This window comes from Rhinoraja longicauda, chromosome 12, assembly GCF_053455715.1.
Source record: "Rhinoraja longicauda isolate Sanriku21f chromosome 12, sRhiLon1.1, whole genome shotgun sequence".
In the NCBI taxonomy this organism is placed as follows: Eukaryota; Metazoa; Chordata; class Chondrichthyes; order Rajiformes; family Arhynchobatidae; genus Rhinoraja; species Rhinoraja longicauda.
Window position 1 is genome coordinate 5,873,473 of NC_135964.1, and position 14,465 is coordinate 5,887,937.

Consider the following 14,465-nt stretch of genomic DNA (forward strand, 5'->3'; position numbering starts at 1 on the left):
GGCCTACTTCTGCACCTAATGTCTATTGTCTATTGTTTAAAACATTCCTGACTTTTGATTCACCAGAATAACCTGGAACAAGAACTAGTTTTTATTTCCCTTCAGATGCTACCTGACAGCGATTTCTTGGAATGATTGCAGCAGGGAAGGAGGCCATTCATCCCCTCAAGCCCATGCTGCCTCTTTGTGGAACAATCTGGTCAGCCCCATTGCCACGCTTTTTCCCCCTGCCCTGCAATTTAATCTTCCTCGCGCACCACTCCAAATCCCTGTTGAATGCACTGACTTGATTTGTGTCCACTGCCCTGACAGGGAGTGAAGTCCAGGTCATTGCTCTACCATGCATGAAAAGCTTTTTTCACTCACTTGGAATCTGTGTCCTGTGTTTCATGATATGTCCATCCATGGGATGCTTCAATCGCCATCACTAAATTATAGTGTAGGAAGCAACTGCAGATGCTGGTTTACACCAAAGATAGACTCAAAATGCTGGAGTAACTCAGCGGGACAGGCAGCATCACTGGAGAGAAGGAATGGGTGACGTTTGGGGTCGAGACCCTTAAGGGTCTCCAGTGGGTCTTCTCTCCAGTGATGCTGCCTGTCCCGCTGAGTTACTCCAGCATTTTTATCTGTCACTAAATTATATGCTGGACATTGCTTTGTCTAAGTATGGCTGTTCTGTTTCCCTTCATTATGCCAATTCTCTGAATGCATTCAAGAGAGAGCTAGATAGAGCTCTTAAGGATAGCGGAGTCAGGGGGTATGGGGAAAAGGCAAGAACGGGGTACTGATTGAGAATGATCAGCCATGATCACATTAAATGGCGGTGCTGGCTCGAAGGGCCGAATGGCCTCCTCCTGCACCGATTGTCTATTGTCTATTATGATGGTAAATATGCTGTACAGTAATTCATTCATAGCACTGCATTCAGGACTTTGGGTTTTGAAATGAGTTATATAAATGCAAGTTCTTTCTTCAACCTATAAATATTAATGTAATATGAATGCAATAAACATAAACACATTATGACACTACTTAAGTTCTGGGCCAGTAATCATTCTAATTTTGCAAATGCACCATTTAAATTATCATATTATTTAATTTTGTTGAATTTACACCATACACAAATATATCTCCGTTTCTGATCTGGATCTGTGATATTATTTTTCTGTTCTGCTTGAATGTATAGATGAAGAAATGAGGCACCTTTCTGACTGTGAGTTCCCAACAAAATGCCAAGACGAAGAAATCTTCTCACTGCAATCCTCATTGTTTTACCCTGGACCATACTGCTGACTATTTGGCATCAGAACGCAAGAGATTTTAATTTTGCCGTTAAGAGAAGTAGGTGAACCATTTGTGGCCCTGCGTGACTTTTCATTGTTCATGAATTCATTTGCTATGAATCAATGCTGCCTTTCATATTCCTGACATTTATGCTGCAGACCATATTTGAAATAAACATATTTGATGTAGAAGATAGACACAAAAAGCTGGAGTAACTCAGCGGGTCAGGCAGCATCTCTGGAGAAGAGGAATGAGTGATGTTTTGGGTCAAGATCTTTCTTCAGGCCTGTCTTGGCTCCAGTCTGAATGCCTCCCCTTCTCAAATGTACTCAGCCACAAACATTAGGAGCAAATGCCTGGAAATCACTGATGCACCCCCTTCAATTTCAAACAATAAATAGGAGCATCTTTGCCATTTCCAGCTATTTACATGGAAGTGGGATCAAGATAGTTGTGGGAGTCGGTGCAGTCAAGATAGTTGTGGGAGTCAGATGGATCATCTCTGACACTTCCCTCCCCTTTCTTGATCTCACTGTCTCCATCACAGGAAATAGATTATCGACTGAAGTCTATTACAAACCCACTGACTCCAGCAACTATCTCGACTGCACTACTTCCTAGCCAGTTACCTGCAAAGACTTTATCCTCTACTCCCAATTCCTCCGTCTACGCTGCACCTGTGCCCAGGATGAGGTGTTCCATACCAGGACATCCGAGAAGTCATCATGCTTCAGGGAACAGGGGTTCCCCTCTGCCATCATAGATGAGGCCCTCGTTCATGTCTCCTCAGTACCCCGCAGCTCTGCCCTTGCTCACCCTCCCCCTAATTGCAACAGAGACGGAGTCCCCCTAGTCCTTACCTTTCACCCCATCAGCCGTCGCATACAACACATAATCCTCCAAAATCTTTGCCATCTCCAACAGGATCCCACCACTAGTCACGTTTTCCCATCTCCACCCCTTTCCGCCTTCAGCAGAGACAGTTCCCTCCGCAACTCCCTGGTTAACTCATCTCATCTCATACAGCATCTCATATTGGGCAGCTTACAACCCAGTGGTATGAATATTGATTTCTCTAATTTGAAGTAACCCTGGCATTCCCTCCCTCTCTATCTCGCCCCCACCCAAGTCACACCAGCTTCTTTTCACCCTACAAACAGCTAACAATGGCCCGTTTCCTTTATTGTTACCTTTTTGCATATCTTTCATTCATTGTTCTTTATCTTTCCACATCATCGTCTATATCTCTAGTTTCCCTTATCCCTAACCAGTCTGAAGAAGGGTCCTGACCCAAAACGTTACTCATTCCCCAGAGATGCTGCCGATCCCGCTGAGTTACTCCAGCTTTTTGTGTCTATGCATTCCTTCCTGGACTGTTTACATCACCGTCTACTTATTTTGTATCATATAAAATTGCTACAACTCTAAAGCAAATGTGTTTGCATAAAAGCACAGAGTCAATTGTGCTAACATCCTATCTGATCGCAATCATTCAACAGTGCTTGATTTCACAGATAAAATAATTGACATTTTAGACAAAATCTTTCCTGAGCTTGTTTGAGTTAAACGAGGCGCAACAATTCAAAAAATAAAGAGAAAGGTATTTTGTGCTTTTCCAGCTTTAACTTTGGAAATAAATTCTCCTGTCGATGTCGATTGTGAACACAGAGGATAATTTAATATCATAAATCAATTTGTGCTCAAATGCCAATGAGGTCAGTATCTATGCTGTACTTGCGTGGAGCCCAGAGAAGCATAGAAACACAGAAAATAGGTGCAGGAGGAGGCCATTCGGCCCTTCGAGCCAGCACCGCCATTCAATGTGATCATGGCTGATCATTCTCAATCAGTACCCTGTTCCTGCCTTCTCCCCATACCCCCTGACTCCGCTATCCTTAAGAGCTCTATCTAGCTCTCTCTTGAATGCATTCAGAAAGCATTCGGAGTTAATTGGCTGGAAGGTTTGTTACAAAAGAAGGTGACGCACAGAGATGGCAGACAAATTGGTGCAGTGTGTTTCCTGCAGGATGTGGGAAGGTAGGGACACTGCTGGAACTTCAGGGAGCCACACCTGCAAGAACTGTGTCCAGGTGCAGCTCTTGAATGAAAGTGTTGGGCAACTGGAGAAGCAGCTGGATGATCACAGGGCCATCCGGGAAGACGAGAGTTTCCTGGACAGGACCTACAGTGAGGTTGTCGTGCCACGGATACAGGAAGAGCGAAGGTGGGTGACTGTGAGAAAGGCCAGTACAAGTGGAGTGTAGGAGACCCTGGTGGCTGTGCCTAATGCAAACAGGTACAACCTCTTGGGAGCTGTCGGGGCAGAAGATGCTTCCAGTCCGAATGGCGGACAGGTCGGTGGCTCCAATACCAACGATGAGACTCGACCGGTGAGACCGACGTCGGGCAGAGCCATAGAGGATGGTCTGTTACCTCCCTGGTGCCAGGGTTCAAGATGTCACGGACCGACTTCAGAATATCCTCGAGATGGAAGATGAACAGCCGGTAGTAGTTGTGCACATGGGCACAAACGACATCGGGAGGAAGAGGAAGGAGGTTCTGCATCGCGAGTTTAGAGAGTTCGGAAGAAAACTGAAAAGCAGGACTTCTCGGGTGGTTCTCTCTGGATTGCTGCCTGTACCTCATGCTGGTAAGGGCAGGAACAGGGAGATAGGGGATATGAATGTATGGCTGAGGGGCTGGTGGAGGGAGTAGGGTTTAGATTTCTGGACCACTGGGATCTCTTCTGGGGTAGGGGTGGCCTGTACAAAAGGGACGGGTTACACCTTAACAGCAGGGGGACCAACATTCTGGCAGGCAGGTTTGCTAGTGTTACGCGTGTGGGTTTAAACTAAGAAGGGGGGGGAGGGGTTGACAAATTGGGAATATAAAGATGGAGTTAAAGGGGAAGCGAATACAGGAGAAACTGTAAAGGACTCCCGAATTAATGGGAAGGAAAGTTCTAGAAGGGATAAGAGAGTAAGGTCAGGGCCAATGGTGACCGGTGTGAGAGGGGAGGTGAATGCCGAAGTTAAAGTGTTGTATTTGAATGTGCAAAATATAAAAAATAAAGCTTGAGGCTCAGTTAGATATTGGCAAGTATGATGTTGTGGGAATCACAGAGACATGGCTACACGAGGACCAGGGCTGGGAACGGAATATTCAGGGGTATACGACTTATCGAAAAGACAGACAGGTAGGCAGAGGGGGTGGGGTCGCTCTGTTGGTGAGGAATGATATTCAGTCCCTTGCAAGGGGTGACATAGAATCAGGAGATGTAGAATCAGTATGGATAGAAATGAGGAATTGTATGGGTAAAAGGACCCTAATGGGAGTTATCTACAGGCCCCCAAACAGTAGCCTGGACATAGGGTGCAAGTTGAATCAAGAGTTAAAATTGGCATGTCACAAATGTAATGCTACAATGGTTATGGGAGATTTCAACATGCAGGTAGACTGGGAAAATCAGGTTGGTAATGGACCCCAAGAAAGGGAGTTTGTGGAGTGCCTCTGAGATGGATTCTTTGAGCAGCTTGTTCTGGAGCCTACCAGGGAGAAGGCAGTTCGGGATTTAGTGTTGTGTAATGAACCAGATTTGATAAGGGAACGCAAGGTAAAAGAGCCATTAGGAGGCAGTGATCATAATATGATTAGTTTTAATTTACAATTTGAGAGAGAGAAGGGAAAATCGGAAGTGTCAGCACTACATTTGAGCAAGGGGGACTATGGAGGCATGAGGGAGGAGCTGGCAAGAGTTGACTGGAAAGAGACCCTAGCAGGGAAGATGGTGGAACAACAATGGCAGGTATTTCTGGGAATAATACAGAAGGTGTCGGATCAGCTCTGGACTGATCTCCCTCTCTCCTGACTCTCTGGCTGAAGAACGGTCTCGACCCGAAACATCATCTATTCTTTTTCTCTAGAGATGCTGCCTGTCCTGCTGAGTTACTGCAGCAATTTGAGTCTTGTACAGGTTTTATTGATCTGTTCTACGGTATCGTTGATTATTTTCTCTATAATCTAATTAATATCTTTTTTTCTGTGTAGGCGATCTTTGTTTGTGTTTCCAACATGCATCATCTTGCATTTATTTATTTTAAAGTCAATTTGCTGTTTAAAATTCCTGTGGTTGGGGCACTCCCATTGAGGTTCCATTGACTATGCTGAAGAGGCTTTGTATTTGAGGAGATGAGAAGGAGCCTGGGGACCAAGAAGAAATACAACATGAACCCCTCGGTACCCCAGCACCCGGCTGAAGACCACACACCCTCCCCCTCCCCATATGACACACATGCACATTAACACACTCACATGCTGTCTATAAGTCATTTTAGTTGTGGGAGGTTTGATGAGGCATGTAAGCAAAGCAAGTCAGGTTTAAACTTGTCATTAAATCAGAGACTGACAGATGAGTAAATATAATTTGTAAGAAGGAACTGCAGATGCTGGTTTAAACTGAAGATAGACACAAAAAGTTGGAGTAACTCGTGGGACAGGGAGCATCCCTGGAGAGAAGGAATGGGTGACGTTTTGGGTCGAGACCCTTCTTCAGACTGATTAGGGATAAGGCAAACTAGAGATATAGACAGTGATGTGGAGAAATAAAGAACAATGAATGAAAGTTATGCAAAAAAAGGAACGATGATAAAGGAAACAGGCCATTGTTAGCTGTTTGTAGGGTGAAAATGAGAAGCTGGTGCGACTTGGGTGGGGGAGGAATAGAGAGAGAGAGGGAATGCCAGGGCTACCTGAAGTGAGAGAAATCAATATTCATACCACTGGGCTGTAAACTGCCCAAGCGAAATATGAGATGCTGTTCCTCCAATTTGCGTTTAGCCTCACTCTGACAATGGAGGAGACCAAGGACAGAAAGGTCTGTGTAGGAATGGGAAGGGGAATTAAAGTGTCCAGCAACCAGGAGATCAGGTAGGTTCAGGCGGGCTGAGCGAAGGTGTTCCGCGAAATGATCGCCCAGTCTGCGTTTGGTCTCCCCGATGTATAAGAGTCCACATCTTGAACAATGGATACAGTATATGAGGTTGGAGGAGGTGCAAGTGAACCTCTGCCTAACCTGTGCACCCAGCTCTCAGAAAGATTGGCTGTAGCTTATTCCACTTCTCGAGAACTTAATTTTTTAATCTATTTGTTTCGATGGGCATAAACTCCCAAACCACTTTCCAAGGTTCTCACCGGTAGTTAGAAATGGACACAAAGAAATATGCAAGAGCTGAAGGACATTTTACATACTTGTCATAACACAGATTGAGGCTATTCTTCCCTTCAGGTCCATACTGGCTCACAGCAAGTTAACCCATTTCTCCTCTTCCCATTATACCTGCAACTTATTCTCTTTCGTACCTCTTCTGCCACTTACCCATATTAAAGGGAAATTTAAACTAGCCAGTTCATTAATTGGCTATTGCATTTCCTGTGTTACATCAGTAAACTTCTAAATTTACCTAGAAATGCTCTTGGAGTTTCATGGAAGACGCTTTTATAAATGTATACTTTTTTGCCCATGGCCCCTGATGCTCACACTTTTGATATTGCCATGGAAAATAGGTAATATCTCTCATTAGATCATGGATCCGTTTTTAGTTTTATGCTGTATATGTAAAATAAAAACAAAAAATATAAGAACTGATGTCCAATTTTCTACCGATTGCAAGTTAGCATGAGAAAGATCAGCTCACACTTGCTCAGTTTTGGATCGTGAATGATATTTCATCGATGATGCTGTTAATTGATCGAGCCAAGGCCATAATGAATACCTTCTTCCCCCTTCTTTTCAGAGGAGCCAGACAATGGAACAAAAAGAGCACTCGTCAACAGTTCACAAAGCAAAGAAGAGCAGAGAGTCTGTATTCACCAGCAGGCAGAGAGCATTCAGACCTACATCAAGCTGGAGTATGTTTACACCAGGCCACCCCAGTGGTCTCAGTCCATACCAACCATTTATGTGGTAACACCAACCTACACCAGACCTGTGCAGAAAGCAGAGCTGACCAGGCTGGCTAATACCTTCCTCCACATACAGAGCCTGCACTGGATTGTGGTGGAGGACTCGCCACGAAGGACTGGTCTGGTTGCGCTGCTTCTGGAGAAGAGTGGACTGAATTTCACCCATTTGAACGTTCAAAGTCCAAAAAGTGTGAGGTTGGGCCTCACTAAATCATCATCGCGCGCTCCAAGGGGCACCTTGCAGAGGAACCTGGGCCTCCGCTGGCTGAGAGACAGACTGACCCCAAATGACTCATTGGAGGGTGTTGTTTACTTTGCCGATGATGATAACACCTACAGTTTGGAACTCTTTGAGGAGGTGTTCGTTGCTAATCAAAAATAATCTTTGTATTAACATTGAAATGTTATATTTTACAAATTTAGACCCTTTGGCCCACTCTACATTCTCCATTATTGATTTTTAAAATTTCAGTAGGCACCAACATAATGAGCATTTAATCACATTTAATCAGACTCTCAGTCTGAAGAAGGGTCTCGACCCAAAACATCACCCATTCCTTCTATCCTGAGATGCTGCCTGACCCGCTGAGTTACTCCAGCATTTTGTGAATAAATACCTTCGATTTGTACCAGCATCTGCAGTTATTTTCTTACAATTTAATCACACCTGGTAGTTCATACAAATCGATGATCCTCTAATTCCTGCAAAGATACTTAAAAAAATATTTCCTTCTATTTTTTTTGAATTAATATTAGCTTAATCAGAATCATACTGGGTTTTGAGCTTCTGAATAGGAAAATTGCACCCTGGTGAATGATTCACCTGGTATTTGGTACATTGGGCTGAGAGACACATTAGTTTTAACCTGTAGGTGAGAACAAGAATTTTGTCGCACTCCAAAATGTATTTCTGGAGATAGACCCAAAATACTGGAGTAACTCAGAGGGACAGGCAGCATCTCTGGAGAAAAGGAATAGGTGCCGTTTCGGGTCAAGACCATTCTTCAGACTGAGAGTCCGAAGAGAGGGAGTCACGAGATAGGGAAGGGTAAGGTGTGAAAACGACAGATCAAAGCAGACGTTGAAAAGGAAATGTAGAGTGGTTCATTGTTGGCTGAGGGGAAGGTGACAAGGAAGCATACAATCAGTAAAACTAATCAGGAGGACGATGAAACAAGTCAGAGAGCTAGGGTGGGGAGGGACAGAGAGAGAGGGAAAGCAAGGGTTACTCCAAGTGAAAACAAATCAATATTGATTGTAATAGGTTGTAAGCTGCCCAAGTGAAATACGAGGTGCTGTTCCTCCAAATTGCATTGGGCCTCATTCTGACGGTGGAGGAGGTCATAATGGAATGGGAAGGGGGAGTTAAAGTGTTTAGCAACCGGGAGATGACGTAGGCCTAGGCAGACTGTGCGGAGGTGTGCAGTGAATCTATTGCCGAGCCTGCGCTTGGTCCCGCCGAGTTGAATATTAAAGACATGTTCTGTCTTATGTATGGATACACTGTCCTCCTTATTGTCGACCTGTGAATGTTGACAACCAACTTCAGGTGCCAAGAGAATCAAGAGTGTTCAATAGTCATACGCACTTGGGCGAGAACAATGAGATTCTTGCTTGCCACAGCTTTACAGGCACATTAAATGCAACACAACAAATACATATGCAATTAGGTGTCAATTAGTCTCGTTAAACAAGACCAAGCTTGTGCAAGACCATTGTTGGCTGAGGTAAGGTTGTGCTTAAGGATGTGTGGGGGATTCAAAAGAATCTGGAGAGAATAAATATTATTTGCTAGTTTTTGTCAGTAAAACCTTGGTCACGGTCAGAAATCAGTGTTTTTGAGATAAACTTTAGGAATGATGTTAGATGAAACACATTTTATTAAAATAGAAATCTGTGACTTTATAGAAGTAAACCAAAAGGTTTTTTTTTTAGGATACATAAAATGACATGTGGAAAACCTAAAAGCATTTGAAAAGTTGTCGAAAAGGCAAAAAGCAGACCATAGCTACTGTGTGTCTTGGGGGCAACCCTACAATCAAATAGATAAAGCTGGTTAACAAATGTAGTAAATGGTCAAATAAAGTTTTCAGTTTTATATTTGTCAGGCAACAAAAGTAAAGACATGCAGTTTATAATAAGCCTAACTCCCTCTATTTCGTATTTTTCAGATGCGATTCACTAAAAAGGTATCGGTATGGCCTGTGGCTTTTGTTGGTGGACTGCTGTACGAATCTCCCAAAGTGAACACTGCAGGAAAAGTCGTCGGTTGGAAAACTGTCTTTGATCCGAATCGACCTTTCGCCATTGACATGGCCGGCTTTGCAATCAATGTTAAACTAATACTTGAGAAATCTTCAGCCAACTTCCAGCTGTATGGTGTCAAGGGAGGATACCAGGAGACCAGCCTGTTGCGGGAACTTGTAACGTTAAGGGAGCTGGAACCCAAAGCTTCAAACTGCACTAAAGTAGAGTAACGTTCCAACCATGTCCAAAACTAGGCATTACTGAGAAACAGTGGTCAATTGTAAATGGGCTCTTGGATCCCTTTATCCCAGGGACATTGCCAGTGTAAAGTATCACAAAATGCTGGAGTAACTCAGCGTCTCAGGAGAGAAGGAATGGGTGACGTTTCGGGTCGAGACCCTTCTTCAGACTGATGTCAGGGGGGGGTGGGACAAAGAAAGGATATAGGTGGAGACATGAGTCCATTCCTTCTCTCCTGAGATGTTGCCTGACCTGCTGAGTTTCTCCAGCATTTTGTGAATAAATAGGTGGAGACAGGAAGTCAGTGGGAGAACTGGGAAGGGGAAGGGAGGGAGAGAGGAGTTAATGTATGTTGTTTATAATGTTCACAATCAATGTACCATTCCTATGGGGTGTAGTCCATTACTAATTGCCTAACCTTCACCAGGTGAAACTCTTAGGGTGTTGGTCTTTAAACGTCCTCTCCTGCTAGAAGCAATGTACGACAGCAGGTGAGAACAGTGAACTGCTACCAGCCCAACCCTAATCTGTGATTGCACTGAATGGGAGAGCAGGCTCGAAGTGCCGATTGGACAACTCTTGCTCTTCTTTGTCCACACCTCTGTGTTTCCATTACACTTTTGCGGCTTAGACGTTATTTGCTACCATGGCTATTGCCTGGTTTGTGCCACACGCAAACTTGAACTGTTTTATTTGCAAAGGAGTTGCAAATAGAATCCAACTTTGTGTAAAGATAGACATAAAATGCAGGAGTAACTCAGCAGGACAGGCAGCATCTCTGGCAAAGAGCAGACTGATGAATTAAGGAGAGGAAGGCATCCTAATGCTTTCCCCTTCATCGTAGATTACGTAGCTGGATGTGGTTGGGTCTGAGGACCCTGCCCTGATGAACTCCTGCAGTTTATCTATCAGGAATAGGATGATTTGAGAATCAAGAGCGTTCATTTGTTAAATGTACCAACGAAAGAATAATGAAATTGTTACTTGCTGCAACTGAATAGGCCTGAAAATGCAATAGCACACAGATAATTCATACAGGTCCACCACCGATTTTCCGGCAACTGATGGTTCGGCACCTCCTTTAATCCAGACAAAAATATGAAAAATTGCATATGGTGCATGCTCTTTCGGGACGCTTGCCTCCGTCCTCAGTTAATTGTTTACTTCTTTGTTAATTGTCAATTCTTTATTTATGTTTCTAAGAGGCCAAGGTACTTTAGAGGCACGAGAGGGGTATAATTAGTGGGTCAGAGGTGTATTATTGAATTATTATTACACAACCTCTGTTGTCCCCGCAAAATGGATAAACCGGCAAGGCTCTGGGCCCAAGGGTGCCGGAAAATCCATGGTGTGCCTGTAATAATCAAAAATATAGTCAACTAAACATAATACTAGCTCACCATTATAATCCGTATACTAAAACTCACATTTGTTTGTTCCTGAACTACAGCCGAAACGGTACACGATAGTGCAAACATTTTAGGCCCACCTTACCCACCGTCGTCCCTTTGGTGCTAATGGAAGAAGTTTCATCGAAATCGGTGTTATTTTTTAAAAAGTTATTCACGTTTTAAAGTTTAAATCTTATCTCCTAGGGAGGAAGTGGGGAGGATGGAGGATAAGGTGGGTTGGGGATGGAGTGGAGGGGAGAGGAGGGAGGGGGAGAGGGGGGAGGAAGGTGGAGGGAGGGAGCAGGGAGGGAGGAGGGGGGAGGGAGGAGGGGAGGGGGGATGGGAGGAGGGGGGAGGGGAGGAGGGGGGAGGGGAGAGGAGAGAGGAGAGAGGAGAGGGGAGGGGAGGGGGGGGAGAGAGGGGGAGGGGGAGGGTGCTGCACCAATGCAGGAGAGGTTTGGGCCCAATGGGTCCACTTGGTCAAGTACAAAATAAAATGGAGTCTGTAGTTCAATTAAAGACACAGTCTATTGAAGATCCTATCTGCTCAGGTCAGTGTTGTGGCGTGTTCAAGAGCCTGATGGTTGCTGGGAAGAAGCTATTCATGATCGTGGTGGTCACAGTTTTCAGGGCCTAATGTGGGCAAATAGGATTGGGTCATTGTGGATGTGTTGAGCTGAAAGGCCCATTTCTGTGCTGTCCGTTTCTATGACTTTATGATTTGGCAGACCAGGCGCAAATGTGGAGTTCATGGACAACTCTTGGGTTCATTTTCCAGCATTTTACACAAAAGATTTTGTGATGCAAATTTCTAATTGGGTTTGAGGTAGGAATAAAGTTATTAGCCAATAAACTGATGGTTTTCAATGCACATTGTAAGTTATGGCCGGCTTTGCAATCAATGTTAAACTAATACTTGAGAAATCTTCAGCCAACTTCCAGCTGTATGGTGTCAAGGGAGGATACCAGGAGACCAGCCTGTTGCGGGAACTTGTAACGTTAAGGGAGCTGGAACCCAAAGCTTCAAACTGCACTAAAGTAGAGTAATGTTCCAACCAAGTCTCAAGTCAAGTCAAGTTTATTTGTCACATACACATACACGATGTACAGTGAAATGAAAGTGGCAATGCCTGCGGATTGTGCAAAAAAAGAAATTACAATTACAGCATATAAATTAAAATTAATACAGAAAAGAAAATGTAGTCCCTGGAGTTATAATAGTTAACAGTCCTGATAGCCTGTGGGAAGAAACTCCGTCTCATCCTTTCCGTTTTCACAGCTTGACAGCGGAGGCGTTTGCCTGACCGTAGCAGCTGGAACAGTCCATTGCTGGGGTGGCTGGGGTCCCTCATAATCTTGCTTGCTCTGGATCTGCACCTCCTGATGTATAGATCCCGCAGGGGGGCGAGTGTAGTTCCCATGGTGCATTCTGCCGAACGCACTACTCTCTGCAGGGCCATCCTGTCCTGGGCAGAGCTGTTCCCAAACCAGATTGTGATGTTGCCGGACAGGATGCTTTCTACAGCCCCAGAGTAGAAGCATTGAAGGTTCCTCAGAGAGACTCTGAATTTCCTCAGCTGTCTAAGGTGCCTTATCCACCAGTGCGGCAATGTGTGTTGTCCATGTCAGATCCTCTGTGATGTGGACTCCCAGGTATTTAAAGCTGCTCACCCTATCCACAATAGACCCATTTATTTCCAGTGGCGTGTACGTCCTTGGATGTTGAGCCCTTCTAAAGTCCACAATCAGCTCCTTAGTTTTTTTGACATTCAAGAGGAGGCGATTGTCCCGACAATAGCCTCCTTTACTCTCATTTACTCTTTCTCAAGCAAACCTCTATGATGTGTATCACTCCATCAACTCAAATCAAACCATGACATTGAAAGTCAATCAGTAGAGACAAGCCACTCATTCTCAACTTTTTGAGCTCATGTCCAAAACTAGGCATGACTGAGAAACAGTGGTCAATTGTTAATGGGCTCTTGGATCCCTTTATCCCAGGGACATTGCCAGTGTAAAGTATCACAAAATGCTGGAGTAACTCAGCGTCTCAGGAGAGAAGGAATGGGTGACGTTTCGGGTCGAGACCCTTCTTCAGACTGATGTCAGGGGGGGTGGGACAAAGAAAGGATATAGGTGGAGACATGAGTCCATTCCTTCTCTCCTGAGATGTTGCCTGACCTGCTGAGTTTCTCCAGCATTTTGTGAATAAATAGGTGGAGACAGGAAGTCAGTGGGAGAACTGGGAAGGGGAAGGGAGGGAGGGAGGAGCTATCTAAAGTTAATGTATGTTGTTTGTAATGTTCACAATCAATGTACCATTCCTATGGGGTGTAGTCCATTACTAATTGCCTAACCTTCACCAGGTGAAACTCTTAGGGTGTTGGTCTTTAAACGTCCTCTCCTGCTAGAAGCAATGTATGACAGCAGATGAGAACAGTGAACTGCTACCAGCCCAACCCTAATCTGTGATTGCACTGAATGGGAGAGCAGGCTCGAAGTGCCGATTGGACAACTCTTGCTCTTCTTTGTCCACACCTCTGTGTTTCCATTACACTTTTGTGGCTTAGACGTTATTTGCTACCATGGCTATTGCCTGGTTTGTGCCACACGCAAACTTGAACTGTTTTATTTGCAAAGGAGTTGCAAATAGAATCCAACTTTGTGTAAAGATAGACATAAAATGCAGGAGTAACTCAGCAGGACAGGCAGCATCTCTGGCAAAGAGCGGACTGATGAATTAAGGAGAGGAAGGCATCCTAATGCTTTCCCCTTCATCGTAGATCACGTAGCTGGATGTGGTTGGGTCTGAGGACCCTGCCCTGATGAACTCCTGCAGTTTAACTATCAGGAATAGGATGATTTGAGAATCAAGAGCGTTCATTTGTTAAATGTACCAACGAAAGAATAATGAAATTGTTACTTGCTGCAACTGAATAGGCCTGAAAATGCAATAGCACACAGATAATTCATACAGGTCCACCACCGATTTTCCGGCAACTGATGGTTCGGCACCTCCTTTAATCCAGACAAAAATATGAAAAATTGCATATGGTGCATGCTCTTTCGGGACGCTTGCCTCCGTCCTCAGTTAATTGTTTACTTCTTTGTTAATTGTCAATTCTTTATTTATGTTTCTAAGAGTCCAAGGTACTTTAGAGGCACGAGAGGGGTATAATTAGTGGGTCAGAGGTGTATTGTTGAATTATTATTACACGACCTCTGTTGTCCCGGCAAAATGGATAAACCGGCAAGGCTCTGGGCCCAAGGGTGCCGGAAATTCCATGGAGTGCCTGTAATAATCAAAAATATAGTAAACTAAACATAATACTAGCTCAC

At 44.3% G+C, this 14,465-nt stretch overlaps 1 protein-coding gene across 1 annotated transcript in view; it reads left to right on the top strand.

The window, feature by feature from the left end:
- The window catches only part of LOC144598679 (galactosylgalactosylxylosylprotein 3-beta-glucuronosyltransferase 1-like), a 104,597-nt gene that overhangs the window by 76,905 nt on the left and 13,227 nt on the right, over positions 1-14,465 (top strand). Inside the window, exons 2-4 of the mRNA XM_078408931.1 lie at positions 1,190-1,344; positions 7,080-7,606; positions 9,420-9,716. Of these exons, the coding sequence (XP_078265057.1) occupies positions 1,233-1,344; positions 7,080-7,606; positions 9,420-9,716 (936 nt within the window). The 5' untranslated portion in view covers positions 1,190-1,232. The remainder of the gene's footprint in view (positions 1-1,189; positions 1,345-7,079; positions 7,607-9,419; positions 9,717-14,465) is intronic.